At 39.1% G+C, this 25,793-nt stretch overlaps 4 protein-coding genes across 4 annotated transcripts; all 4 read left to right on the top strand.

Annotated features, from left to right (window-relative positions):
- The first annotated feature begins 1,844 nt into the window (after positions 1-1,844).
- LOC308084054 (serum amyloid P-component-like) lies at positions 1,845-6,716 on the top strand. Its single transcript, XM_080426530.1, has 5 exons — positions 1,845-1,919; positions 2,083-2,137; positions 4,574-4,676; positions 5,495-5,789; positions 6,243-6,716. Exons 2-5 carry the CDS (start codon positions 2,083-2,085, stop codon positions 6,462-6,464), a joined length of 675 nt encoding a protein of 224 aa, XP_080282656.1. The 5' UTR covers positions 1,845-1,919; the 3' UTR covers positions 6,465-6,716.
- Positions 6,717-8,296: 1,580 nt separating this feature from the next.
- LOC308084055 (C-reactive protein-like) lies at positions 8,297-12,265 on the top strand. Its single transcript, XM_080426531.1, has 5 exons — positions 8,297-8,329; positions 8,757-8,811; positions 9,974-10,076; positions 10,807-11,098; positions 11,899-12,265. The coding sequence occupies exons 2-5, from the start codon at positions 8,757-8,759 to the stop codon at positions 12,115-12,117; spliced, it is 669 nt and encodes a 222-aa protein (XP_080282657.1). The 5' UTR covers positions 8,297-8,329; the 3' UTR covers positions 12,118-12,265.
- Positions 12,266-13,557: 1,292 nt separating this feature from the next.
- LOC308083288 (C-reactive protein-like) lies at positions 13,558-15,931 on the top strand. Its single transcript, XM_080425564.1, has 5 exons — positions 13,558-13,646; positions 13,833-13,887; positions 14,410-14,521; positions 14,792-15,089; positions 15,552-15,931. Exons 2-5 carry the CDS (start codon positions 13,833-13,835, stop codon positions 15,771-15,773), a joined length of 687 nt encoding a protein of 228 aa, XP_080281690.1. The 5' UTR covers positions 13,558-13,646; the 3' UTR covers positions 15,774-15,931.
- A 4,859-nt stretch (positions 15,932-20,790) lies between these two features.
- Positions 20,791-23,139, top strand: LOC308084760 (C-reactive protein-like). Its single transcript, XM_080427618.1, has 5 exons — positions 20,791-20,874; positions 21,061-21,115; positions 21,634-21,745; positions 22,020-22,317; positions 22,777-23,139. The coding sequence occupies exons 2-5, from the start codon at positions 21,061-21,063 to the stop codon at positions 22,996-22,998; spliced, it is 687 nt and encodes a 228-aa protein (XP_080283744.1). The 5' UTR covers positions 20,791-20,874; the 3' UTR covers positions 22,999-23,139.
- The last annotated feature ends 2,654 nt before the right edge of the window (positions 23,140-25,793 follow it).

The following is a 25,793-nucleotide window of genomic DNA, read 5'->3' as shown; positions in this document are numbered from 1 at the left end:
CAAACTTGTTCCACCTGGTGTCATGGTGAAAATACATATGTAAAACATAATATGCAAAGAAAATAAAGAAAAAATAAAAGAAAAAAGATAACACTGTAAAGTTATGTATTTTAAAACATGTACTGTATATAGGAGTGCTTGAAATACATTTTTGGAAATTATTTGAAATTTGAAGAATATTTTATATTTGTTTCAGCTTTTTATGCTGAATTGGCAGGGGGGGGGGGGTATTCAGGGGTTTATTTTGTATCATTTGTGATGTCTTGTCTTGGCTTAGGTAGCCTGTCATGTTTCATCTTCCATTTTCTTCCAGCTACTGTAATTCCCTTTCCCATACTTATTGTCAAATGTACCTGTTCCAAAATAAACTCAACATCAACCTGGACTCTTGGGCTCCTCTGATTACTTTCATGTTTACAATACTCTTAACCCCTTTCTCTCTCTATTTCTTAGTCACTCTCTCCTTTGTCTCTACCCATTATATGGTCTTGGCTCAGGATAATCCAGCTGATCTGAAGCAACAAAAAACTCCCACGTTTTTTGTTGCTTCAAATACTTGCATGTAATTTGCTATACTCCAACCAGCTATGTTTGCCCAGAGAGGTTGAATGGTGAGTTTCGATGTGCGTCGGTAATAGTTACAAAGTACGACATGTCTTTGAATACTGTCCATGGGTACTCAACAGACGGTCCGCGACCCATAGGGGCTTCTCAAAGTCATTGCAGGGGGGCGGCCAAGTTATTGTTTGGTTTTAAAAAATAAGTATGTTTTACATATTTATATATATCAGAAAATATCCAACAATTTTACACAATATTATGTAGGAGGGGGTCCCTGCTTTTTCTATATGTATGTATCACCTGGGGTCCTTGGCCTGAAAAACATTGAAAACACACACTCTTAATACAATGTATGAAATACATTCAGTGAAACGTTTCTTGCTTTATCCTTTACAATTGCTTTGGTTTTTACCCATGTTGCTGTTTTCATGACTCAGGCATTCTGAAATATGGTTAGACAGCATGTCTGAAAAATAGCAATGGAGGAGCAGGATGTAAGGGTTGAGCAAGCGGATAAGTCACCGCTCTGAATTTAGCGACACCACCCCCAACATTCAATTGTTCTTTTCTTGTTATAGTACGAGTCATGCTGCAGCGTAAAATCCTTTCTCTTTTACATTTTTCCATGAATAACACTTTTACAGTAATACCAGGCTACCAGTGGTGTAAAGTACATTTACTCAAGTACTGTACTAAGTAAAATGTTGAGGTAGTTTTACTTTACTGGAGTATTTCCGATTGTCTATACTTTTACTTCTATTCCACTACATCTCAGAGGCAAATATTGTACTTTTACTCCACTACAATTATTTGAAAACTTTAGTTACTAGTTACTTTGCAGATAAACATTTTTACATAATAAAACATACATTAACCACTTTAGCCCTATTTTATACTTCCAAAGTCACTTCCAAAGATCGGCTATTTTCAAATAGCCGATCTACAAGCTCACAACGCGTCGCATCACGAAGCGTTGTGAACTTGTAGATCTGCTATTTTCAAACATTTTAGTACTTTTACTTTTGGTACTTTAAGTATATTATGATACCAATACTTTTGTACTTTTACTCAAGTAAATTTTGAATTCCGGACTTTTACTTCTACATTGCAGTATTGATACTTTTACCTAAGTAAAACATTTGAGTACTTTTTCCACCATTGCAGGCTACTTCCGTAATTTCCATCCTATGTGTCTTAATGTCATGAGCCACAATTGCATTTCATCATGAATATAAAACAAATATAATGGAAAGGATAAAGGAAGTCTTCACGCAACTCTACGTGTCAGAGGAAAGGAACCAGAGCCACAGTCTCCACACAGAGGGAAGAACTAGAATTCACACAGATCAGCACGCACGGTAAGGTCAAGACATGAGCAGAGTAGTTTATGTTTGATTTTATGAGTTAATAATTAGAAGACAAAGACAAGGTAATTTGTGGTCTGCTATTCATACAGGCCTCAGCTCATTTAATCCTATTTAATAGTGTGTCATGGTATCTGTTTGTGTTCTTTCATTCCAGATGAAGTTCTTCCTGCTGTTTGTGATGTTGGCGGTTTGTGATGCTACTCCACAAGGTACAACACTTAATTATGAGAAATGATTTTGGTTGCAGTGTAACATTCTAGACCCACAGCCAAACAGAGAGGAAGACAGGCACATAGACCTACAGTGGAGAAAATACATGTTGGATAGATTTGATTTACTCCTTAATTTGAGTTGATCTACTTTCCTCTTTGTTCTTACTGTTCCTCGATGCAGGTGCCATCCATTATTAATGAACGTCTAATGCTTTTCCAAGGCCTACATTGCTGTCGGATAGAAACCTTGTACGTCCAAAACCGTTACTTTTCAGGAAATTGAAATAAGAATGTATTTATGTAATTATTATTTAGCCAAAAGCGCTTGTTAATACTTGTTACTGGTTAAACATTTATTAAACACACAGACAGACTTAAAGTTATACAATGCAGAATCCCAAATAACGATTTTTAGCAACCTCTGCTGGTCACTACCGTCACTGCATACAATTTCCGTAATCCTCGATTACCCAGAATTCCATTCGTTTTCACCGGAAGCCGGAAGCGTTTCAAAAAGCGATCTTTTAATTGTTTTATACTATCTACGGATCGTTTCTCTTAGCCAGTGGAGCATTAGTTACCATGAGCTGTGCTTTCTTTTTCTGTTCTTTTTCGATCTTCAAATCCTACATTCTCTTAACATCAGCGTGAGGTTCCTTTTTGCTATTACCGCGGTAGTTCCTGGCCAAACAGGAAACCGTTGCGGTAGTTCCTGGGGACGTCGGCCACGACGTCATGACGTTGGCCAGGAACGTCATTTCCCCGGGAATGTCCCCCCAGTCCACTTTCAATAGAAAATATATAAATAAAAGGCTTCCGGGGGTGAAATTCATGGAGTGGGTGTTGTGAAACTTTTGCCACTGACAAAAGATATACAATTTAACTTTAGTTTTGTTGAAAACGTTACCTAGTATTACTTTAACCACTTTTACAAGATTCTTAAAAACAATTCACACGTAGTGAGCTTATAGAAGAACAATTTTCGCAACATTTGCATGACTACTGATACAATAGGGCATTCATGAAAAAGAAAACGCAAAATATGATCTATGGAGATACAATGTTTCTGCTCGACAGCAATGTGCAAAGCAAAATGTTTACAATCCTCAGTGTTAATTTATCCATTTGTAACTGAGAGTATACAAAAGTACCCAAATGGACCCACGCTTTCAGGGTTATATTAACAATTTTACAGTATAATTGTAGTCTCATGCAGTGCACCTGGTTTGGTTCGAGCACATCTAGACTTCTTGTTGTCTCTTCTGTGCTGATAAGAATCCTGTGCAACAGGTCTCATTAACAAACACATAGTCAGTAGCTTCGGTGCATGCAGCTTAAAAGAAGTTCACCACACCATGAAGAGAAGAGATGAGGAAGTCTGTCTGTGCCTGTTGCCTAATCGGAGTGAAAAGTTGGAAAGATTCCAGGGGAGCCCCTGGCAGCCCATGTGAGAGTTGGCCAAACAATAGAGTGGAAAGTATGTTTTGGATCCCAGAAATTCATCTCCACTGTATTTATGTGGAATGTTTTCAACCCATTCCGTCTGTTTGCAAATTAATTCTGAAACGGATGGGCAGTATAAGAAAGAATAAAGAAAATAGCAAATTTAGCAAAGAGATAATTTAACTTTTGGTTTAAAAAGTCAAAGGTCAATGTCACAATAAAGAACGGATTGGTGCATTTTCATGAAAGTGGTAATGATCAGTAGGCTGCCTCGAAGAGAAAAAAACTGTCAAAATGTCAATCAAGAGCAAGGCCTTTTGCTGTATATGCTACCCAATTTGGGCACATCATATACACTAATGTAGCCATTATATTGTTTTCTAAAATATGATGGCCACTTTTATATTATTCTTTTCAATTTAAGATGTATATTCTTCAGGGTCTATAGTGTGACATGTTGAGATGCGGAATTCCAAATGGCAAATATTAAAGCTACAATGCTATTACGTTTTATGCCCGTTGAGGTACAATAATTGCAATGATGTCCAAACTACAAAAACAATGGTGCACTTCTAGTGTGCTGTCTGCCTCAAATAACTTTATTGATATTGACAACCAGTCATTGTTCTACCTGACACTAGGGTTTACATTTCTCATGGAAAAGTAGGGCGTCCACCTCCAATCACTGCAGATGTGTTAGTTATTGTATTACCATACTCTACCATACCAGATTGGTTAAATAAAATTGTAGTCATTAAAATAAGTCACAGATTATAGCAAGTGCTATTCTAGGTGTTCTGAAGTGTTGTTTCTTATTATCTTTACGTTTTGACAATTATGCATCATGTCTATTGAGCCAAAAGTGTAAAAAAAAAAAAAAGAAAAGAAAAACAGACAGCATAATTTAAGAACAGTCCGGTTGTTTTTCTTCTCTGATGCTAATTTAACTTGACCACAACATAATTTCTTCATCTGTCATTTTCTGTTTAGACCTTACAGGTAAAATATTCACCTTCCCACAGCAGACCAACACAGCTCGTGTGAAGCTAGGGACAACTCAAGACACATTCGAAGCTTTGACTGTTTGCCTGAGGTAAGTTCATAGTTGAGCTCGGAGTAACCTTAGAAGAGACCATTTCTGTCTGAAGTTCCTATATCACACAAACAGTACAAGAAACATGAAACGGTAAAGACAGCATACAGTAGAAACAGTGGATGACATAGAGTACACCACAGATCCGTCATTGGGTGCTGGTGTCAAGACATGAGGAAACTGCGGCGGGAAATTGATTTTGTACTGCTTTTGTACTACTTTTGGACAGATGGTGCAACTTTTTGTGCTTGTCGCATTCTTACGGGCAGAAGTGAAAGTGATTGTAAAATGGGCCTCCTGCAAACTTTGGAAGAAAATCATAACCGATCAAAATGGAAAATAGAAAATCTGAATGATATATGTTCATCACATTTGTACCAATTTGTGTGAGTTTTGGATAAAATCTACAGGAAGAGCAAAACAATTAAGTTATTGGCCCGAAATGGGTGTGGTCTATATGGGAAGTTGCATCATAATCATAATACAAGTAATCCAGGGAATGTAGTATTTGATTATATAACCTACAGTTCAGGAGTTATAGGCTAAAATGTAAAGTGGTTTGTTATAGCCCCACAATGGCTGATTTGAAAGAAATAGGGTGGAGTTTTTTCCTTTGCCTAATCTGAGTGTGTATTAACATTTGACACCGAATGGTCCACCTTTATCTGAGATTAAGGTGGACCAAACACACGCACGCACGCACGCACGCACGCACGCACGCACGCACGCACACACACACACACACACACACACACACACACACACACACACACACACACACACATACTATGATGTCATAATTGTACACCTGCCTTTAGGTCCTTTACAGACCTCACCAGGAACCATGGCCTGTTCTCCATTGCCATTCCCTCCGATGGTAACGCATTCCTCATCTTTAAGTCGGAGGCCGCCAGCCAGATTCAGCTGTGGATGGGCTCGTCAAAAGTGAACTTTGATGGGCAACAGTACAAGCTTAACACCTGGCACGACGTGTGTGCCACCTGGGATTCCAAGACTGGACTGGGACAAATGTGGGTGGATGGAAGACCCACTACCAGGAAATTTCTCAAATCAAATCAGATCAACGGAACTGCAATCATCTTGATAGGACAGGTAGTGTTGTACAGCTGTACATCTATGGATAGTGTGGCTAAATCAGACGGTAGCTGTGATACAATAATACATAGGTTGAAAATGAATAATAAATTCATAATTTTTTTTTAAATTATTGTCTCGAATGAAGAGCATACAGTATACTGTATTTACAATATCTCAGAGCTATTGTCTCATTTGCATTCTAAATTAATATGAAATCTTTTTTTCAATGAGCAGCTCAAGTAGCTATGGAAGTTAACATTACTGTTTCCTCTTATACAGTAGAACAACATCTTTTACCTTCCTTCATTCTTCAGGTGGTCTTCTTTACAAAATAAAACAATACATCCAATGGAAAATAGTACAGCAGGTCACTTATGAGGTCTTTGGTTTGTTTTAATGTCTATTTTGGGCACATGAAACCTCATTGTTACTGCTCCAGCTAATATTGACTCTCTTCCATGCTTACAGGAGCAGGACTCTCATGGTGGTGGGTTTGATGCTTCCCAGTCCTTTGTTGGGATGATGTCTGACGTCCACATGTGGGACTATGTCCTCTCATCCTGTGAGATCCAGCGGTACATGGACAATCTCAACTTCACCCCAGGGAACGTGCTCAACTGGAGGGCTCTGGAGTTTGAGACTGTAGGAAAGGTGGTGCTGGAAGAGAATCAAAAAGAGTGCGTTCAATGAATCTCAAAACTAAAGGAATCCAAACTATTAGACCCAGCGGATGCGGAAGAATTGCTGTAGAAGTCTGTCTTGAATTACCAATGTGATTAAATAATTGACTATTAAAAACACTTGTTTTTTCTTTCTTTACATCAAGTAACAAAAAGGGCCATTCTATTCTTTCACATTATGCCACTATACTACTGCACTCATCATGGGTTTCTGAACTTCTGACCCTGTAATCATTAAGGAAGTGTTCTCTGTGGTGTTATTGTAGCCACCAGACTATAACATTCTTAGGAAATAGCCATTCCAAAACAACTTAACATCCTGATTTACGGATGGACATAAATTAAAGTAGGCTAATTACGCAGGAAATATGGCATCACATGACATACGAGTTCTAGCAGAAAAGGTATGTCAGGGAATTTCAAACATTGCGTTTAAAAGTCCAGTGATCATTATAGAAATGTATGTTTAGCTGTTCATTCACTCAAAACGGCATATTTCAGATTCATCTCCTATTTTCTTCTAACTTAAAAATCAAGATAAATCAGATCAGTGGTTGACTGTAACAGTGTCATTACTCGTTACGTTTAAGCATAGCTTTGAAGTTCTATTTGAAGTTCTATTTGAAGTTCTATCTATTTTCCTAATAGTGTTTGGCCATACACAGTTCCTCATGGGAGGAAACAGTCAGTAAATGCTCTCTACTGTGTATGGTGTAAGTGGAAACACACCATCCAGCTCTGTGAACAAGCGTAAGCAAGATTCACTTTCCAAGTAAAATCTATCTGTTCCCTTTTTGTAAGCAATGTGTCAATGACTTACCCGGTGGCAGTAATGGAGACAGATGCATACCTGACATGTACAGCTGGAGGTATGGACATTTTTTACATCTCACGAAAAGAGGTTTATGCCCCCCAACCCCCCCCCCCCCCCCCCCACGTGAGCAAGCATGTAATGTCCACACACAGTATAATACTGTCCCATGCTTTATTTAAAAAAACATTATTTTGCCCAGGAAGGGCTTCATCAACCCAGCTGTATCCTACCTATTGCCCAAGTTAAACACAGGCCTACCTGCCTTTATTGCCTGAGAAAGGCCCTTTGGAGCAGCTGGATTGATCTCTTTGGTCCAAGAAGGGGGCAAATTATTTCACTCTTCTAAAACCAGCTTCTACTGAAGTTGAATAAGATTCCTGTTTTAATAGTTTTAATCATCTGTCATCGATTTAGGCCTGTTTCACCTCATTTGAGATGGACAGATGGGACACTGCATTACAATTCATTCCTAACAAACTGTTTACATTGACTGCAGAATTGCACTTCTTTTCTCCTTTAAAACAGAGTAGATGACCTAAAAATGAAAAATAAAAATCAATAAAAAGGCTATACTGTAGTTCCTTGCTTTGCTTTGAATTATGAGTTTTCTACAGTAGAAATATGGAACAGGGATTTTTGTATTTGTGTTTCTGAGGAATCTGCAGTTATTTCACTGTCTGAATAATGCTCACATCCCCCCCACTGTTACACGCATGCACACACACACACACACACACACACACACACACACACACACACACACACACACACACACACACACACACACACACACACACACACACACACACACACACACACACACACACACACACACACAGTAATCATGCTTATCCCAGTAATACGTTTCATGCTTTATCATTAAAGAAGTTGCTGAGAAAGCTAAGTTGAGAAAGGAAGTCTCCCCAGTTCCCACAGAGGAACAAGGAACCAGAGCCCTGTCTCTCCACCCAGAGGAAAGAGGAAGTTAGAGAGGTCAAAATCTCTTACCATACGTCCAAGATCTCACACAACAATCCAACACTCACACAGATCAGCACAAGGTAAGGTCAATGAGCAGACTAGTTTATGTTACTGGATTATAGTTAGTGTAGAATTGTTGCTTTGGTTAACTATCTGCAGTCACATCATGTTAAGGACAGACATAGCAAAGTGATGTGAGGTCTGCTATTCATACAGTCCCACAGGCAATAGGTCTCATTTAATTCTATTTAATAGTATTTCATGGCTCAAGATTCAATATTGTAATGTTACAGTCAATCTTATATGCAATTAAGTACACAAGAATAAAAACGTACAAAAAAAATAAAACATATTTGTTCTTGGTTCCTCAACATTTATGTATTAGCGTTAACAACAACAAAGAAATGACTGAGAATGGCAACAATAGCAATTAGATGGAATAATATAAATTGCAACAATGTCCAAACTACAATAAAGATGACATTGATTTCTGTTCTTTCATGCCAGATGATGTTCTTCCTGCTGTTTGTGATGTTGGCTTTTTGTAATGCTACTCCACAAGGTACAGTACAATGCTTGGTTTACTTAATTATAAAACATTACAGTACTTTGGTTGCAATGTAACAATCTAGACAGACAGGCAGAGGGAGAAAGACAGGCACATAGACGTACAAATAGATGGATAGACTTACTTCTTAATTTGATCTACAGTACTGTCCTCCACTTTGTGCAGCTGTGGTGGACAGTCTCGCGATGACAGGGAGCCCATATAGCCAGGTCTGTGCTGTTTAGATACCTCAATAAAATGATACAATCTGTACATGGGAAAACCAAGTGATCAGAGGACAATGTATATTATGTCTACTTTTAAGGCGAGAAAGGCATGGCGAGAGAGTATGTTTTGCACCCTGTCCGTCTGTCCGTGTGTCTGTGTGTCTGTGTGTCCGTGTGTCCTGTCCGTCCGTTAGCACCAAATCTCCGGCACCGTTGGCCCGGTCACTGCGAAACTGTGCACACCTCGATGCCAATTCAGAACCTCTACCCCAATTTTTTCATATGGGCCTGTTATAGCGCCACCAGGAGGCCGATTTGTGCAAAACCCTTTATTTGATATTACTCCTACAGATTTGATCCAAACGTCATGCAAATCGCTACACAGTATCTCTATAGTCATGTGATCAACCCGGATCTGTCCGATTTTCCATATTCCATCCTCATTGGCTTAGATTGGCTTCCAAAGTTTGCAGGATTGGTCCGTTTTGAACAAAATACCTCAAATCATGAACGCAGCTTGCGATTTCCGTGAAATTTCACACGCACATTCCCACTGGGCCGAGGAAGAAATGCCACCCTTTTCACATTGGCCTGTTATAGCGCCACCAGCAGGTCTAATTTAGCAAAACAATTTTTTGGAACAAAATGCCTCAAATCATGAATGCAGTGTCCAATTGCCGTGAAAGGCCTAAGCTGAAATGCCACCCTTTTCACATTGGCCTATTATAGCGCCACCAGGAGGCCACAATAACGTACCTGACCTGGCGGAGACCTGTGCTCCGAGGAGCACTTTTTCTAGTTTCATATTATTTTTATATGTATAATGTCTATTATACAAAAGTGTAAAAATGCAGATGACTTCCTTTAAGAGCAGTCTAGTTGTTTTTCTTCTCAGATGCACATTTTTGTTGACAACGACATAATTTCTTCATCTGTCATTTTCTGTTTAGACCTTACAGGTAAAATGTTCACCTTCCCACAGCAGACCAACACAGCTTACGTGAAGCTAAGGACAACTCAAAACACATTCGAAGCTGTGACTGTTTGCCTGAGGTAGACCTGAGGCGATGTTAATAACAGTTTTCTGAAAAACTTTACAGAATTGTCAACGTTCACTGAAAAACTGTATTTCTCAGCCTCTGTAGCACAGTGGTTCTCAACCTTTTCAGGCTGTGACCCCCCAAAATAATCATATTTCAACTGGGGGACCCGGGCCCCCCACCCTGATAAGTACTTGGAATGTAGGAGTTGAGGCATTCAACTTTCGCTTCCACAGATAAATATTATGAAAATAGCAGATCTAAGCTCACAACGCCTGGCGTTGCGAGGCGTTGTGAGCTTGTAGATTGGCTATTTTCACAATGTTTGCCTCTTTTTTATATTATTTGACAATTTGGCCAATGTTTGACCAGTTTTTATAGTTTGTTGATTATACTTTTGATGCAGTAAATGGTCTTTTAAAAAAAAGTTTTAGGTATTAAAAAGGTCTTAAAAGTCCTTAAATTGTCACTTCACTGTCATCATGGGGGTGGGGAGTGGGGATCCCCCTGGGGGTCCCAACCCACAGGTTGAGAACCACTGCTGTAGCAGATGGAAACATGAAAAAAGAAGGAATTAAGCATTTTAGAGCTTAAACCTTTGGCTTTTACTGATACATTTTCTCCTGGTCTGGTGGAGATATCCAGATTCAAACTCAGAATATTATGATTATACTGTATGGTCAACTGATTAACCAGAGAAACCATGACATACTTTGGTGCCATAATTGTACACCTGCCTGCAGGTCCTTCACAGACCTCACCAGGAACCACGCCCTGTTCTCCATGGCCATTCCCTCCGATGCTAACGCATTCCTCATCTTTAAGGACGCGACTCAGATTGCGCTGGACGTTTTGAGCTCGACAAATGGGAAATTTAACTGGCAACAGTACAAGCTTGACACCTGGCACAACTTGTGTGCCACCTGGGATTCCAAGACTGGACTGGGACAGCTGTGGTTGGATGGGAGACCCACTACCAGGAAATTACTCAAGTCTGGAGGCATCAAAGGAACCCCAAGCATCATGATTGGACAGGTAGTGTTGTACAGCTGAAAAAGTGCATTATGCATACAGCATGAATCTATCTATGCCTAGTTTATTAGCTAAATCAGATGGTAGCTGTGATACGTTAACAAATAGTTAACTTATAATAACTTGATCACATTATTGTTTTGAATGAAGAGCATATACTGTACAGTATATCTCTTCTGTCCGGCAGGAACCAGCTAAGTCCAAAATGTTCATTTTTCAAAAAATGAAAAAAACTAAACAAAAATGAAGTTAGGAGGTTTTGTTCATCATTGCTAAGAACAGCTGAATGGAACTCCAAGCTCACAATGAGGTTGGAGGTCAAAAGGGGGTGGAGCCTGGAGTCAGAAAAAACAGCTAACTCCACCCCACTTTGCTGGAGTTAGCTGGTTTAGCAGAAAGTTTGAGGATCCAATGGAGTTAGCTGCTTTGGTCAGAAGCACTTTTTAATACGTTTCATTGGTTCAATATTTTTTTTTACCAACACACAGACGTAAAGGGTGTTCAATAGCACTGATTTATGGAAAACAATGCAAAAGCGGAAAAATGGAGTTAGCTGGTTCCTGCCGGATAGCAACGAATACTCAATATCTCTGAGTTATTCTCTCATTTCCAATTAAAAAAATGGATATGGTTCCTGTTTTCAATGAGCAGGTAGTCTTCTTTACAAATAAAACATATATAACATCCAATGGAAAATAGTACAGCAGGTCACTATGGTTTGTTTCAATGTCTACAGTATGTTGGGCACATGAAATCTCATTGTTACTGCTCCAGCTAATATTGACTCTCTTCCATGCTTACAGGAGCAGGATTCTCATGGTGGTGGGTTTGATGCTGCTCAGTCCTTTGTTGGGATGATGTCTGACGTCCACATGTGGAACTATGTCCTCTCATCCTGTGAGATCCAGCGGTACATGGACAATCTCAACTTCACCCCAGGGAACGTGGTCAACTGGAGGGCTCTGGAGTTTGAGACTGTAGGAAAGGTGGTGCTAGAAGAGAATCAAGTAGTATGTGTTTAAATGAATCTCAAAACTAGATGTATCCAAACTATTATACCCAGCAGGTCTCATATTCTCTGAATCTCAACTGCAATATAAGTGTATAATCTCAAAACCAGAATTTCCAAACTGTGGATGTCTGTTTTGAATGTCCAATGTGATTAATGACAATTAAAACTGTAAAATCCCCACCCCTGTCTTTACATCAAGTAACTTAAAAGGTAATTTAAATTGTACATTTTCAAATTATGTCACTATACTATTATGCATCACTCTTGTGACAAGTGAAGCACCTGTCTACTGTTGTGTTACGCTACTTTGTGTTGTGTTGGGTTGTGTTGTTACTGTATGTTATACTACACGATTATCCATGTACCTGTACACAATATTACATTACATTACATTGCATGATGCTGCACAGCACTACACTATGCAGTATGTTATCTCTGCTGTCGGGCAGAAACCAACTAACTCCAAAATGTAAATTTTTCAGGAAATGACCAAAACCAAACAAAAAGTGGAGTTAGGAGGTTTTGTTCATCATTGATAAGAACAGCTAAATGGATATCCAAGATCACAATGAGGTCAAAAGGGAGTGGATTCTGGAGTCAGCAAAACCAGCTAAATCCACCCTCCTTTGGTTTTGTCAAAAGCGCTTTTTAATACTTTTAATTGGTTCAATATCTTTTTTACCAACACACAGACGTAAAGGGTGTTCAATAGCATTGATTTATGAGAAAGCGGAAAAATTTAGTTAGCTGGTTTCTGCCCGACGTTATGTTAATGGTACACTACATTATGTTGTGTTACATATGTTATGTATGTTATGTTATGTGGCAGCCTCTTTTGGGTACTAAAGTTTAGGGCAAATGCTGGTTTAGTCAATTAACATTGTTGGCACACACACACACACACACACACACACACACACACACACACACACACACACACACACACACACGCGCGCGCGCGCGCGCGCACACACACACACACACACACACACACACACACACACACACACACACACACACACACACACACACACACACACACACACACACATGCTTCATCGTTCAGGCGTTCTAGATTGCATATCTGACAAATAGCAATGGAGCAGCAGGATGTGAGGATTGAGCAAGCGGACAAGTCACAGTCCGAGACACCACCCCCAACATGTGGATTTGTATTTTCTTGGTTTGGTATGAGTCTTAATACAGCAATAGCACTTTTACAGTAATACCAGGCTACTTCCGTAATGCTCATCCTGTGTGTCTAAAGGCAATCAATGTCATGAGTCACTTCTAAATGCCTGCTGTTCAGGGATTTGCTAAAAAAAAATAAGTTTGACATACAGGTATGAATCCTATTTCACAATGAGTAACTCATTTCTAATGGAAAGGATGAAGGAAGTCTTCACGCAACTTTAAAGGTCAGAGGAACAAAGAACCAGGGCCACAGTCTCCGCCCATAGGAAAGAGGTAGAGGTTAAAATGCTCCCATGAGTCCACGAGCTCACACAACTACCTGACTCTCACACAGATCAGCACAAGGTAAGGTCAAGACAAGAGCGGAATAGCGTGTTAGGCTACTGTGATTTTATGAAATATAATGAATACACAACACATTAAGACACAGCAAAGTAATTTGTGGTCTGCTATTCATACAGGCCTGCAGGCTGAAGCTCATTTAAAACTATGTTGTGTTTCATGGTATCTGTTTGTGTTCTTTCATGCCAGATGAAGTTCTTCCTGCTGTTTGTGATGTTGGCGGTTCGCGATGTTACTCCACAAGGTACAACACTTAATTATAAGAAAGGATTTTGGTTGCAGTGTAACATTCTAGACCCACAGCCATACAGAGAGAGGAAGACAGGCACACAGACCTACAGTGGAACAAATATATGGATAGATAGATTTGATTTACTTCTTAAAGGGTGATGTTTTTGTTAAAAGGTCAAAGCTCTTTATTGTGATTGGTAATCTCAAATAACTTTATTGACATTGACAACCAGTCAGTGTCCTACCTGACACTACTTTAAATGTCCTCAATGGAAGAGTAGGGAGTCCCACTCCAATTAATTGCAGATGTGCTGCTTATTGTACTACCATACACTACCATAGAGATTGGTTAAATAAAATTGTACTGTATGCATTCAAATAAGTTTGTATAGCCAGGTCTATTCTAGGTATTCAAAAAGTGTTGTTTCATATTATTTTTACGTTTTGACATTTATGCATAATGTCTATTGAGCCAAAAGTGTAAAAAAAATGTTGACAATAAATATAATTTCTTCATTTGTCATTTTCTGTTTAGACCTTAAAGACCTGACAGGTAAAATGTTCACCTTCCCACAAGAGACCAACACAGCTCACGTGAGGCTAAGGACCACTCAAGACTCATTCACAGCCGTGACTGTTTGCCTGAGGTAAGTTCAGTTGAGCTACATTAGGAGTAACCTTAGAAGTTAACATTTCTGTAAGTGTGAAGTTCCTATATCACACAAACAGTACAAGAAACATGATACAGTAAAGAGAGCCCTCTGTAGGGGGTGGGGAATTTGTGCTTTGATTTGGGATGATTGGATGTTGTGTTCATGAAATATGGCACAGTGAGTTGTACAATTTGGTACAAGGTCAACTGACTAACCAGAACACTATACAGAACTTAAAAATAATAAGTATACATTTGCCTTCAGGTACTTTACAGACCTCAGCAGGAACCACGTCCTGTTCTCCATGGCTCTTCCCTCCGATGCCAACGCATTCCTCATCTTTAAGAAGAGGAATACAGCTCAGATTCAGCTGGACGTTTTTAGCGCACAAGATGTGAATTTTGACGGGCAACAGTGCACTCTTAACACCTGGCACAACTTGTGTGCCACCTGGGGTAACACAACTGGACTGGGACAACTGTGGTTGGATGGAAAACCCACTTCCAGGAAATTCCTCGGGTCTTCCGCCATCAGAGGAACCCCAAGCATCATGATAGGACAGGTAGTGTTGTACAGCTGCAAAACGGCATCATGCATTTATTATTTTTGTATTAGATATATCAGATCGTACCTGTGATACAATAACAAATAGGTAGGTAACTAATAATAACTTGATAAAAAATATCAAATAATTGTTTTGAATGAGCATATTGTATATTCACAATAATGTCTCAGAGTTATTGTCTCATTTCCATTCTAAATTAATATGCTTCCTGTTTTCAATGAGCAGCTCAGGTAGCTATGAAATTTGCCATTACTGTTTCCTCTTATACAGTACTAGGTTACCTTCCTTCAGCCTTCAGGGGTCTTCTTTACAAAATAGAACAATATAACATCCAATGAAAAAATGTACAGCAGGTCACTTACTGCAGGAGTTTTATGGTTTGCTTTAATGTCTATGTTGGGTACATGAAACATCATTGTTAATGCTCCCTCTAATATTGATTATTTTCCATGCTTACAGGAGCAGGACTCTCAGGGTGGTGGGTTTGATGCTGCTCAGTCCTTTGTTGGGATGATGTCTGACGTCCACATGTGGAACTATGTCCTCTCGCCCTGTGAGATCCAGCGGTACATGGACGATCTCAACTTCACCCCAGGGAACGTGGTCAACTGGAGGGCTCTGGTGTTTCAGACTGTAGGAGAGGTGGTACTGGAAGAGAATCAAAAAGAATGTCATTATTGAATCTCAAAACTAGATGAATCCAAACCATTAGGTCTCATATTCTGTGAATCTCAACTGCCATATACATGGAAATTTTGGCTTTGAGAAGATTATACAAACGGTGGATGTCTGTTTTGAATGTCCAATGTGATTAATGACTATTAAAACTGTAAAAACGATTCCCTCTCCCCTGTCTTCACATTAAGTAACAAAAAGGGCCATTCAAATTGTGCACTTTCACATTATGTCACTATACTATACATCCATCACACTTTTGACAACTTGGCTCAGGTTAATTGCTCAAGTGAGGTACCTGTCTACACTTGTTATGTTACTTTTACTTTATTTGTTTATTTAGACCGCATATTAAAGGAGAATTCCGGACATTTTAAGTGTTATCTTTGATGTGTCGTTACTCACCTACCGACGTAAACAGTGGCATTGTTTATTTCCAGTTATTCCCCTGTCGTCATATTTTCAACCCCCTCCGTTGTCATAATGGGAGCGCGTGTCATAGGGAAATTCGTCTATTATAACCGATGCAAAGTTATTTTTTTCTCTACTACTACTCATTGTGGAGTCTTATGATAGTCAAACATGCAGTGAAAGTTCCTGAGAGGCTACCGCTAATGACGAACGAGCTAACGCTAGTTGCTTGTTTCTCAACATGGCAACACCAAGTTGCCAGGTTCTGGGAGAGAAACAAGCAACTAGCGTTAGCTCGTTCGTCATTAGCGGTAGCCTCTCAGGAACTTTCACTGCATGTTTGACTATCATAAGACTCCACAATGAGTAGTAGTAGAGAAAAAAATAACTTTGCATCGGTTATAATAGACGAATTTCCCTATGACACGCGCTCCCATTATGACAACGGAGGGGGTTGAAAATATGACGACAGGGGAATAACTGGAAATAAACAATGCCACTGTTTACGTCGGTAGGTGAGTAACGACACATCAAAGATAACACTTAAAATGTCCGGAATTCTCCTTTAATGGACATTACATAACAATGCAGTGTAGAATACACCGGATTTAGCAAAGATGCTAATTTACATCCGCAGTCCCCACAGAAAAACATATAAAAACAAAAACAGGCAGACAGTGGAGTAGGCTACATTACATTACATTACACAGGGAAACAGAGCATAAAACACACAAACACAAAGGTACATATATTTAAGGCTAAGTCAAGTTGTTAAACTACTTTGTTTTCTGTTACTTTGTGTTGTTATCCTACATATGATTTTAGAAATGTCAGTCAGTCAGTCAGTCAGTCAGTCAGTCAGAGCAATGTTGACAATATTATATGTGTTGCATGAAGAAGATGGCTTGTCCTAAGATGTAAGTTAAAGCTTCATTTATAGGGAGCGGGGGTGAGAGAGAAAAGAGAAAGGCAGGCACAATGAATTAAATGAAGGGATTGAGTCGCATGTTGCCCATGGCTCTGGTGTTGCCATGTCTGCTTATTATAAGCAACCTTTTTTTCTTTAAAGTTGTTGTGAGCTTGTAGATTGGCTAGTTTCAAATAGCTGATGCATATAGGTTTAAAGTGCGCATGTGGCCTATAATAGTCACTTATTTTATGCTTGTTTTCATATAGACCGGCAGTGGCAACACTGGTCGCAACACAGCTGTCTTGTATTTATTAATATGGCCATTTAAAAAAAAAACAAGCGACATTGACATTTCAAGATATGTTGTCTTGGACATGAGAATTTAGGCTAGAAACAGAACTAACTGGCAACTCCCCCTGTTAACCCCCACGTCCCCGTGATAATGATTGAGAGAGTGAGAAAAAAAAAAGTGAGAAATCCGCTCGCTTATCCTCTGTTCTTTTGGTGGATTAAAGTTACAATCTCGCGTGCTTACAGTCACCTCTCGAGTTTAAAGTACTATACCGTTAGAAGATAAACACATGAAAACTGTGGCTTATCAGGCAATACCAGGACTTTTGCTGCCAAGGAGGGCATCATGTGAAAACGGCCTCTCCCATTGCCATTCCAGCAAGTTATGCTAATTATTTTGCTGGAAAGATTCTGGCACTGTAGTGAAAACGTGGCTCATATTATGTAAGTTATACTACATTATGAGTATCACTGTATTATGCGACATTATGTTACGTTACATTATTGTCTCCGCCCCCTGTCTGTCTGTCCGTGTGTGTCCCTGTGTGTCCGTCCGTCTGTTGGCCCGAACAGAATATCTCAAAATATAGTCTATATTTCCTTCATTATAACGTAAAAACATATTAAAATGTGTTTGAATAACTTCGGTTATTCAAACACATTTGAATGTGTTTGGAAAATAGTTTCGAATTAAACTATTGTGACACTGCATTCAATTAAAATCCTGGCATGCCCTTCATTAATCACTCATCATGTACACATCTTCTTTGTCTCAAGTTTCCTTGTTCCAGTGTTCCATTGGCATTTTATCCTTGACGTTTCCGTGAGAAGCATTTGACATGTTTATTACGTCTAATAAATCAAATCAAATCAAATCAAATCAAGTGTAGCTTGTAGGGTGTGTCTTTTTCCATTGATACATTTGCATTCCTTGGACTTTCTCATCAACAGAGAATACCTGATCACCTTAATGGAATCCACAACTATTGAAGCTACCTTGCCAAACCAAACAAACAAACAAACAAACAGACAGTTTAGCTGGTAGAACTTGATCTCCTCTCAAGACAAGTAACAATGTCCTTTGAAAAGCCAGCAATCTCTATAATAGCCATATGATGTACTGTATAATACGCACCCACTCACCTTTGCAGCTATGTGGCCCTTTTGCGATGGAAACACTGTCTGTATTGATGAGACTCAATTATTTTTTTATTTTTTTAAATGGATTAATTTTTTGGGGTGGTTAAGTGACTCAGTAGTTAATGCAGACATACTATTGTTTTAAAATGTGCAGCACATTGCAATTGACCCTATGACACATTATGAGTCCATTATGATACATTTAGGGCTAGGCCAATGTGTTTTGGGTAAAATGATTATTTTGCACGTCCGTGGCAAAAATAAAATGTCCATCACAAGCTGCCATGGTGATGACCCCTGTTCCTAATCCAGCCTGATTGGCTAAGACTGCCATCTAAACTTTGCAGGAGTGGTTCGCTTTGAACAAAATGCCTCAAATCTTGAATGCAGTGTCTGATTGGTGTTAAAGGCCAAGGAAAAAATGCCACCCTTTTCACATTGGCCTATTATAGTGCCACCAGGAGGCCGATTTGTGAACAATTCTTTTTTTATATTACTCGTCTAAATCTCACGCATGTCTATAGTCATGTGATCAAGATGAATCTGTCAGATCTTTCATACTTCATTCATCATTTCAATGAGCAGGTAGTCTTCTTTACAAATAAAACATATATAACATCCAATGGAAAATAGTACAGCAGGTCACTATGGTTTGTTTCAATGTCTACAGTATGTTGGGCACATGAAATCTCATTGTTACTGCTCCAGCTAATATTGACTCTCTTCCATGCTTACAGGAGCAGGATTCTCATGGTGGTGGGTTTGATGCTGCTCAGTCCTTTGTTGGGATGATGTCTGACGTCCACATGTGGAACTATGTCCTCTCATCCTGTGAGATCCAGCGGTACATGGACAATCTCAACTTCACCCCAGGGAACGTGGTCAACTGGAGAGCTCTGGAGTTTGAGACTGTAGGAAAGGTGGTGCTAGAAGAGAATCAAGTAGTATGTGTTTAAATGAATCTCAAAACTAGATGTATCCAGCAGGTCTCATATTCTCTGAATCTCAACTGCAATATAAGTGTATAATCTCAAAACCAGAATTTCCAAACTGTGGATGTCTGTTTTGAATGTCCAATGTGATTAATGACAATTAAAACTGTAAAATCCCCACCCCTGTCTTTACATCAAGTAACTTAAAAGGTAATTTAAATTGTACATTTTCAAATTATGTCACTATACTATTATGCATCACTCTTGTGACAAGTGAGGCACCTGTCTACTGTTGTGTTACGCTACTTTGTGTTGTGTTGGGTTGTGTTGTTACTGTATGTTATACTACACGATTATCCATGTACCTGTACACAATATTACATTACATTACATTGCATGATGCTGCACAGCACTACACTATGCAGTATGTTATCTCTGCTGTCGGGCAGAAACCAGCTAACTCCAAAATGTAAATTTTTCAGGAAATGACCAAAACCAAACAAAAAGTGGAGTTAGGAGGTTTTGTTCATCATTGATAAGAACAGCTAAATGGATATCCAAGATCACAATGAGGTCAAAAGGGAGTGGATTCTGGAGTCAGCAAAACCAGCTAAATCCACCCTCCTTTGGTTTTGTCAAAAGCGCTTTTTAATACTTTTAATTGGTTCAATATCTTTTTTACCAACACACAGACGTAAAGGGTGTTCAATAGCACTGATTTATGAGAAAGCGGAAAAATTGAGTTAGCTGGTTTCTGCCCGACGTTATGTTAATGGTACTACATTATGTTGTGTTACATATGTTATGTATGTTATGTTATGTGGCAGCCTCTTTTGGGTACTAAAGTTTAGGGCACATGCTGGTTTAGTCAATTAACATTGTTGGCACACACACACACACACACACACACACACACACACACACACACACACACACACACACACACACACACACACACACACACACACACACATGCTTCATCGTTCAGGCGTTCTAGATTGCATATCTGACAAATAGCAATGGAGCAGCAGGATGTGAGGATTGAGCAAGCGGACAAGTCACAGTCCGAGACACCACCCCCAACATGTGGATTTGTATTTTCTTGGTTTGTTATGAGTCTTAATACAGCAATAGCGCTTTTACAGTAATACCAGGCTACTTCCGTAATGCTCATCCCGTGTGTCTAAAGGCAATCAATGTCATGAGTCACTTCTAAATGCCTGCTGTTCAGGGACTTGCTAATTTTTTTTAAGTTTGACATACAGGTATGAATCCTATTTCACAATGAGTAACTCATTTCTAATGGAAAGGATGAAGGAAGTCTTCACGCAACTCCGCCCATAGGAAAGAGGTAGAGGTTAAAATGCTCCCATGAGTCCACGAGCTCACACAACTACCTGACTCTCACACAGATCAGCACAAGGTAAGGTCAAGACAAGAGCAGAATAGCGTGTTAGGCTACTGTGATTTTATGAAATATAATGAATACACAACACATTAAGACACAGCAAAGTAATTTGTGGTCTGCTATTCATACAGGCCTGCAGGCTGAAGCTCATTTAAAACTATGTTGTGTTTCATGGTATCTGTTTGTGTTCTTTCATGCCAGATGAAGTTCTTCCTGCTGTTTGTGATGTTGGCGGTTCGCGATGTTACTCCACAAGGTACAACACTTAATTATAAGAAAGGATTTTGGTTGCAGTGTAACATTCTAGACCCACAGCCATACAGAGAGAGGAAGACAGGCACACAGACCTACAGTGGAACAAATATATGGATAGATTTGATTTACTTCTTAAAGGGTGATGTTTTTGTTAAAAGGTCAAAGCTCTTTATTGTGATTGGTAATCTCAAATAACTTTATTGACATTGACAACCAGTCAGTGTCCTACCTGACACTACTTTAAATGTCCTCAATGGAAGAGTAGGGAGTCCCACTCCAATTAATTGCAGATGTGCTGCTTATTGTACTACCATACACTACCATAGAGATTGGTTAAATAAAATTGTACTGTATGCATTAAAATAAGTTTGTATAGCCAGGTCTATTCTAGGTATTCAAAAAGTGTTGTTTCATATTATTTTTACGTTTTGACATTTATGCATAATGTCTATTGAGCCAAAAGTGTAAAAAAAATGTTGACAATAAACATAATTTCTTCATTTGTCATTTTCTGTTTAGACCTTAAAGACCTGACAGGTAAAATGTTCACCTTCCCACAAGAGACCAACACAGCTCACGTGAGGCTAAGGACCACTCAAGACTCATTCACAGCCGTGACTGTTTGCCTGAGGTAAGTTCAGTTGAGCTACATTAGGAGTAACCTTAGAAGTTAACATTTCTGTAAGTGTGAAGTTCCTATATCACACAAACAGTACAAGAAACATGATACAGTAAAGAGAGCCCTCTGTAGGGGGGGGGGGGGGAATTTGTGCTTTGATTTGGGATGATTGGATGTTGTGTTCATGAAATATGGCACAGTGAGTTGTACAATTTGGTACAAGGTCAACTGACTAACCAGAACACTATACAGAACTTAAAAATAATAAGTATACATCTGCCTTCAGGTACTTTACAGACCTCAGCAGGAACCACGTCCTGTTCTCCATGGCTCTTCCCTCCGATGCCAACGCATTCCTCATCTTTAAGAAGAGGAATACAGCTCAGATTCAGCTGGAGGTTTTTAGCGCACAAGATGTGAATTTTGACGGGCAACAGTGCACTCTTAACACCTGGCACAACTTGTGTGCCACCTGGGGTAACACAACTGGACTGGGACAACTGTGGTTGGATGGAAAACCCACTTCCAGGAAATTCCTCGGGTCTTCCGCCATCAGAGGAACCCCAAGCATCATGATAGGACAGGTAGTGTTGTACAGCTGCAAAACGGCATCATGCATTTATTATTTTTGTATTAGATATATCAGATCGTACCTGTGATACAATAACAAATAGGTAGGTAACTAATAATAACTTGATAAAAAATATCAAATAATTGTTTTGAATGAGCATATTGTATATTCACAATGTCTCAGAGTTATTGTCTCATTTCCATTCTAAATTAATATGCTTCCTGTTTTCAATGAGCAGCTCAGGTAGCTATGAAATTTGCCATTACTGTTTCCTCTTATACAGTACTAGGTTACCTTCCTTCAGCCTTCAGGGGTCTTCTTTACAAAATAGAACAATATAACATCCAATGAAAAAATGTACAGCAGGTCACTTACTGCAGGAGTTTTATGGTTTGCTTTAATGTCTATGTTGGGTACATGAAACATCATTGTTAATGCTCCCTCTAATATTGATTATTTTCCATGCTTACAGGAGCAGGACTCTCAGGGTGGTGGGTTTGATGCTGCTCAGTCCTTTGTTGGGATGATGTCTGACGTCCACATGTGGAACTATGTCCTCTCGCCCTGTGAGATCCAGCGGTACATGGACGATCTCAACTTCACCCCAGGGAACGTGGTCAACTGGAGGGCTCTGGTGTTTCAGACTGTAGGAGAGGTGGTACTGGAAGAGAATCAAAAAGAATGTCATTATTGAATCTCAAAACTAGATGAATCCAAACCATTAGGTCTCATATTCTGTGAATCTCAACTGCCATATACATGGAAATTTTGGCTTTGAGAAGATTATACAAACGGTGGATGTCTGTTTTGAATGTCCAATGTGATTAATGACTATTAAAACTGTAAAAACTATTCCCTCTCCCCTGTCTTCACATTAAGTAACAAAAAGGGCCATTCAAATTGTGCACTTTCACATTATGTCACTATACTATACATCCATCACACTTGTGACAACTTGGCTCAGGTAAATTGCTCAAGTGAGGTACCTGTCTACACTTGTTATGTTACTTTTACTTTATTTGTTTATTTAGACCGCATATTAATGGACATTACATAACAATGCAGTGTAGAATACACCGGATTTAGCAAAGATGCTAATTTACATCCGCAGTCCCCACAGAAAAACATATAAAAACAAAAGCAGGCAGACAGTGGAGTAGGCTACATTACATTACATTACACAGGGAAACAGAGCATAAAACACACAAACACAAAGGTACATATATTTAAGGCTAAGTCAAGTTGTTACACTACTTTGTTTTCTGTTACTTTGTGTTGTTATCCTACATATGATTTTAGAAATGTCAGTCAGTCAGTCAGTCAGTCAGTCAGAGCAATGTTGACAATATTATATGTGTTGCATGAAGAAGATGGCTTGTCCTAAGATGTAAGTTAAAGCTTCATTTTAACTTACATCGGGGAGCGGGGGGTGAGAGAGAAAAGAGAAAGGCAGGCACAATGAATGAAATGAAGGGATTGAGTCGCATGTTGCCCATGGCTCTGGTGTTGCCATGTCTGCTTATTATAAGCAACCTTTTTTTCTTTAAAGTTGTTGTGAGCTTGTAGATTGGCTAGTTTCAAATAGCTGATGCATATAGGTTTAAAGTGCACATGTGGCCTATAATAGTCACTTATTTTATGCTTGTTTTCATATAGACCGGCAGTGGCAACACTGGTCGCGACACAGCTGTCTTGTATTTATTAATATGGCCATTTTAAAAAAAAACAAGCGACATTGACATTTCAAGATATGTTGTCTTGGACATGAGAATTTAGGCTAGAAACAGAACTAACTGGCAACTCCCCCTGTTAACCCCCGCGTCCCCGTGATAATGATTGAGAGAGTGAGAAAAAGAAAAGTGAGAAATCCGCTCGCTTATCCTCTGTTCTTTTGGTGGATTAAAGTTACAATCTCGCGTGCTTACAGTCACCTCTCGAGTTTAAAGTACTATACCGTTAGAAGATAAACACATGAAAACTGTGGCTTATCAGGCAATACCAGGACTTTTGCTGCCAAGGAGGGCATCTGTGAAAACGGCCTCTCCCATTGCCATTCCAGCAAGTTATGCTAATTATTTTGCTGGAAAGATTCTGGCACTGTAGTGAAAACGTGGCTCATGTTATGTAAGTTATACTACATTATGAGTATCACTGTATTATGCGACATTATGTTACGTTACATTATTGTCTCCGCCCCCTGTCTGTCTGTCCGTGTGTGTCCCTGTGTGTCCGTCCGTCTGTTGGCCCGAACAGAATATCTCAAAATATAGTCTATATTTCCTTCATTATAACGTAAAAACATATTAAAATGTGTTTGAATAACTTCGGTTATTCAAACACATTTGAATGTGTTTGGAAAATAGTTTCGAATTAAACTATTGTGACACTGCATTCAATTAAAATCCTGGCATGCCCTTCATTAATCACTCATCATGTACACATCTTCTTTGTCTCAAGTTTCCTTGTTCCAGTGTTCCATTGGCATTTTATCCTTGACGTTTCCGTGAGAAGCATTTGACATGTTTATTACGTCTAATAAATCAAATCAAATCAAGTGTAGCTTGTAGGGTGTGTCTTTTTTCCATTGATACATTTGCATTCCTTGGACTTTCTCATCAACAGAGAATACCTGATCACCTTAATGGAATCCACAACTATTGAAGCTACCTTGCCAAACCAAACAAACAAACAAACAAACAAACAGACAGTTTAGCTGGTAGAACTTGATCTCCTCTCAAGACAAGTAACAATGTCCTTTGAAAAGCCAGCAATCTCTATAATAGCCATATGATGTACTGTATAATACGCACCCACTCACCTTTGCAGCTATGTGGCCCTTTTGCGATGGAAACACTGTCTGTATTGATGAGACTCAATTATTATTATTTTTTTTTAAATGGATTAATTTTTTGGGGTGGTTAAGTGACTCAGTAGTTAATGCAGACATACTATTGTTTTAAAATGTGCAGCACATTGCAATTGACCCTATGACACATTATGAGTCCATTATGATACATTTAGGGCTAGGCCAATGTGTTTTGGGTAAAATGATTATTTTGCACGTCCGTGGCAAAAATAAAATGTCCATCACAAGCTGCCATGGTGATGACCCCTGTTCCTAATCCAGCCTGATTGGCTAAGCCTGCCATCTAAACTTTGCAGGAGTGGTTCGCTTTGAACAAAATGCCTCAAATCTTGAATGCAGTGTCTGATTGGTGTTAAAGGCCAAGGAAAAAATGCCGCCCTTTTCACATTGGCCTATTATAGTGCCACCAGGAGGCCAATTTGAGAACAATTCTTTTTTTATATTACTCTTCACATGTTGTCTAAATATCACGCAAATCAATACAAATTATGTCTATAGTCATGTGATCAAGATGAATCTGTCAGATCTTTCATACTTCATTCATCAACATGAATCCCTCAACTTCTACAGATTCTACTAACCTACTGAACTTCGAACATTGCTGGCCCACAATAACCTACCTG

The sequence above is a fragment of the Gymnoscopelus braueri genome (assembly GCF_963280865.1).
Source record: "Gymnoscopelus braueri genome assembly, chromosome: 4".
Lineage (NCBI taxonomy): Eukaryota > Metazoa > Chordata > Actinopteri > Myctophiformes > Myctophidae > Gymnoscopelus > Gymnoscopelus braueri.
This window is presented reverse-complemented; position numbering and strand designations above follow the sequence as displayed.

What these genes read in the sequence shown, in the direction of transcription:
- LOC308083288 (XM_080425564.1), top strand. Translation starts at nt 13,833, where the DNA reads ATGAAGTTCTTCCTGCTGTTTGTGATGTTGGCGGTTCGCGATGTTACT. An exon ending in TCGCGATGTTACTCCACAAG is followed by an intron (nt 13,888 to 14,409) that starts GTACAACACTTA and finishes TTTTCTGTTTAG; the next exon opens with ACCTTAAAGACCTGACAGGT. An exon ending in GCCGTGACTGTTTGCCTGAG is followed by an intron (nt 14,522 to 14,791) that starts GTAAGTTCAGTT and finishes ATTTGCCTTCAG; the next exon opens with GTACTTTACAGACCTCAGCA.
- LOC308084054 (XM_080426530.1), top strand. Translation starts at nt 2,083, where the DNA reads ATGAAGTTCTTCCTGCTGTTTGTGATGTTGGCGGTTTGTGATGCTACT. An exon ending in GCTTTGACTGTTTGCCTGAG is followed by an intron (nt 4,677 to 5,494) that starts GTAAGTTCATAG and finishes ACCTGCCTTTAG; the next exon opens with GTCCTTTACAGACCTCACCA. An exon ending in CAATCATCTTGATAGGACAG is followed by an intron (nt 5,790 to 6,242) that starts GTAGTGTTGTAC and finishes CCATGCTTACAG; the next exon opens with GAGCAGGACTCTCATGGTGG.
- LOC308084055 (XM_080426531.1), top strand. Translation starts at nt 8,757, where the DNA reads ATGATGTTCTTCCTGCTGTTTGTGATGTTGGCTTTTTGTAATGCTACT. An exon ending in GCTGTGACTGTTTGCCTGAG is followed by an intron (nt 10,077 to 10,806) that starts GTAGACCTGAGG and finishes ACCTGCCTGCAG; the next exon opens with GTCCTTCACAGACCTCACCA. An exon ending in CAAGCATCATGATTGGACAG is followed by an intron (nt 11,099 to 11,898) that starts GTAGTGTTGTAC and finishes CCATGCTTACAG; the next exon opens with GAGCAGGATTCTCATGGTGG.
- LOC308084760 (XM_080427618.1), top strand. Translation starts at nt 21,061, where the DNA reads ATGAAGTTCTTCCTGCTGTTTGTGATGTTGGCGGTTCGCGATGTTACT. An exon ending in GCCGTGACTGTTTGCCTGAG is followed by an intron (nt 21,746 to 22,019) that starts GTAAGTTCAGTT and finishes ATCTGCCTTCAG; the next exon opens with GTACTTTACAGACCTCAGCA. An exon ending in CAAGCATCATGATAGGACAG is followed by an intron (nt 22,318 to 22,776) that starts GTAGTGTTGTAC and finishes CCATGCTTACAG; the next exon opens with GAGCAGGACTCTCAGGGTGG.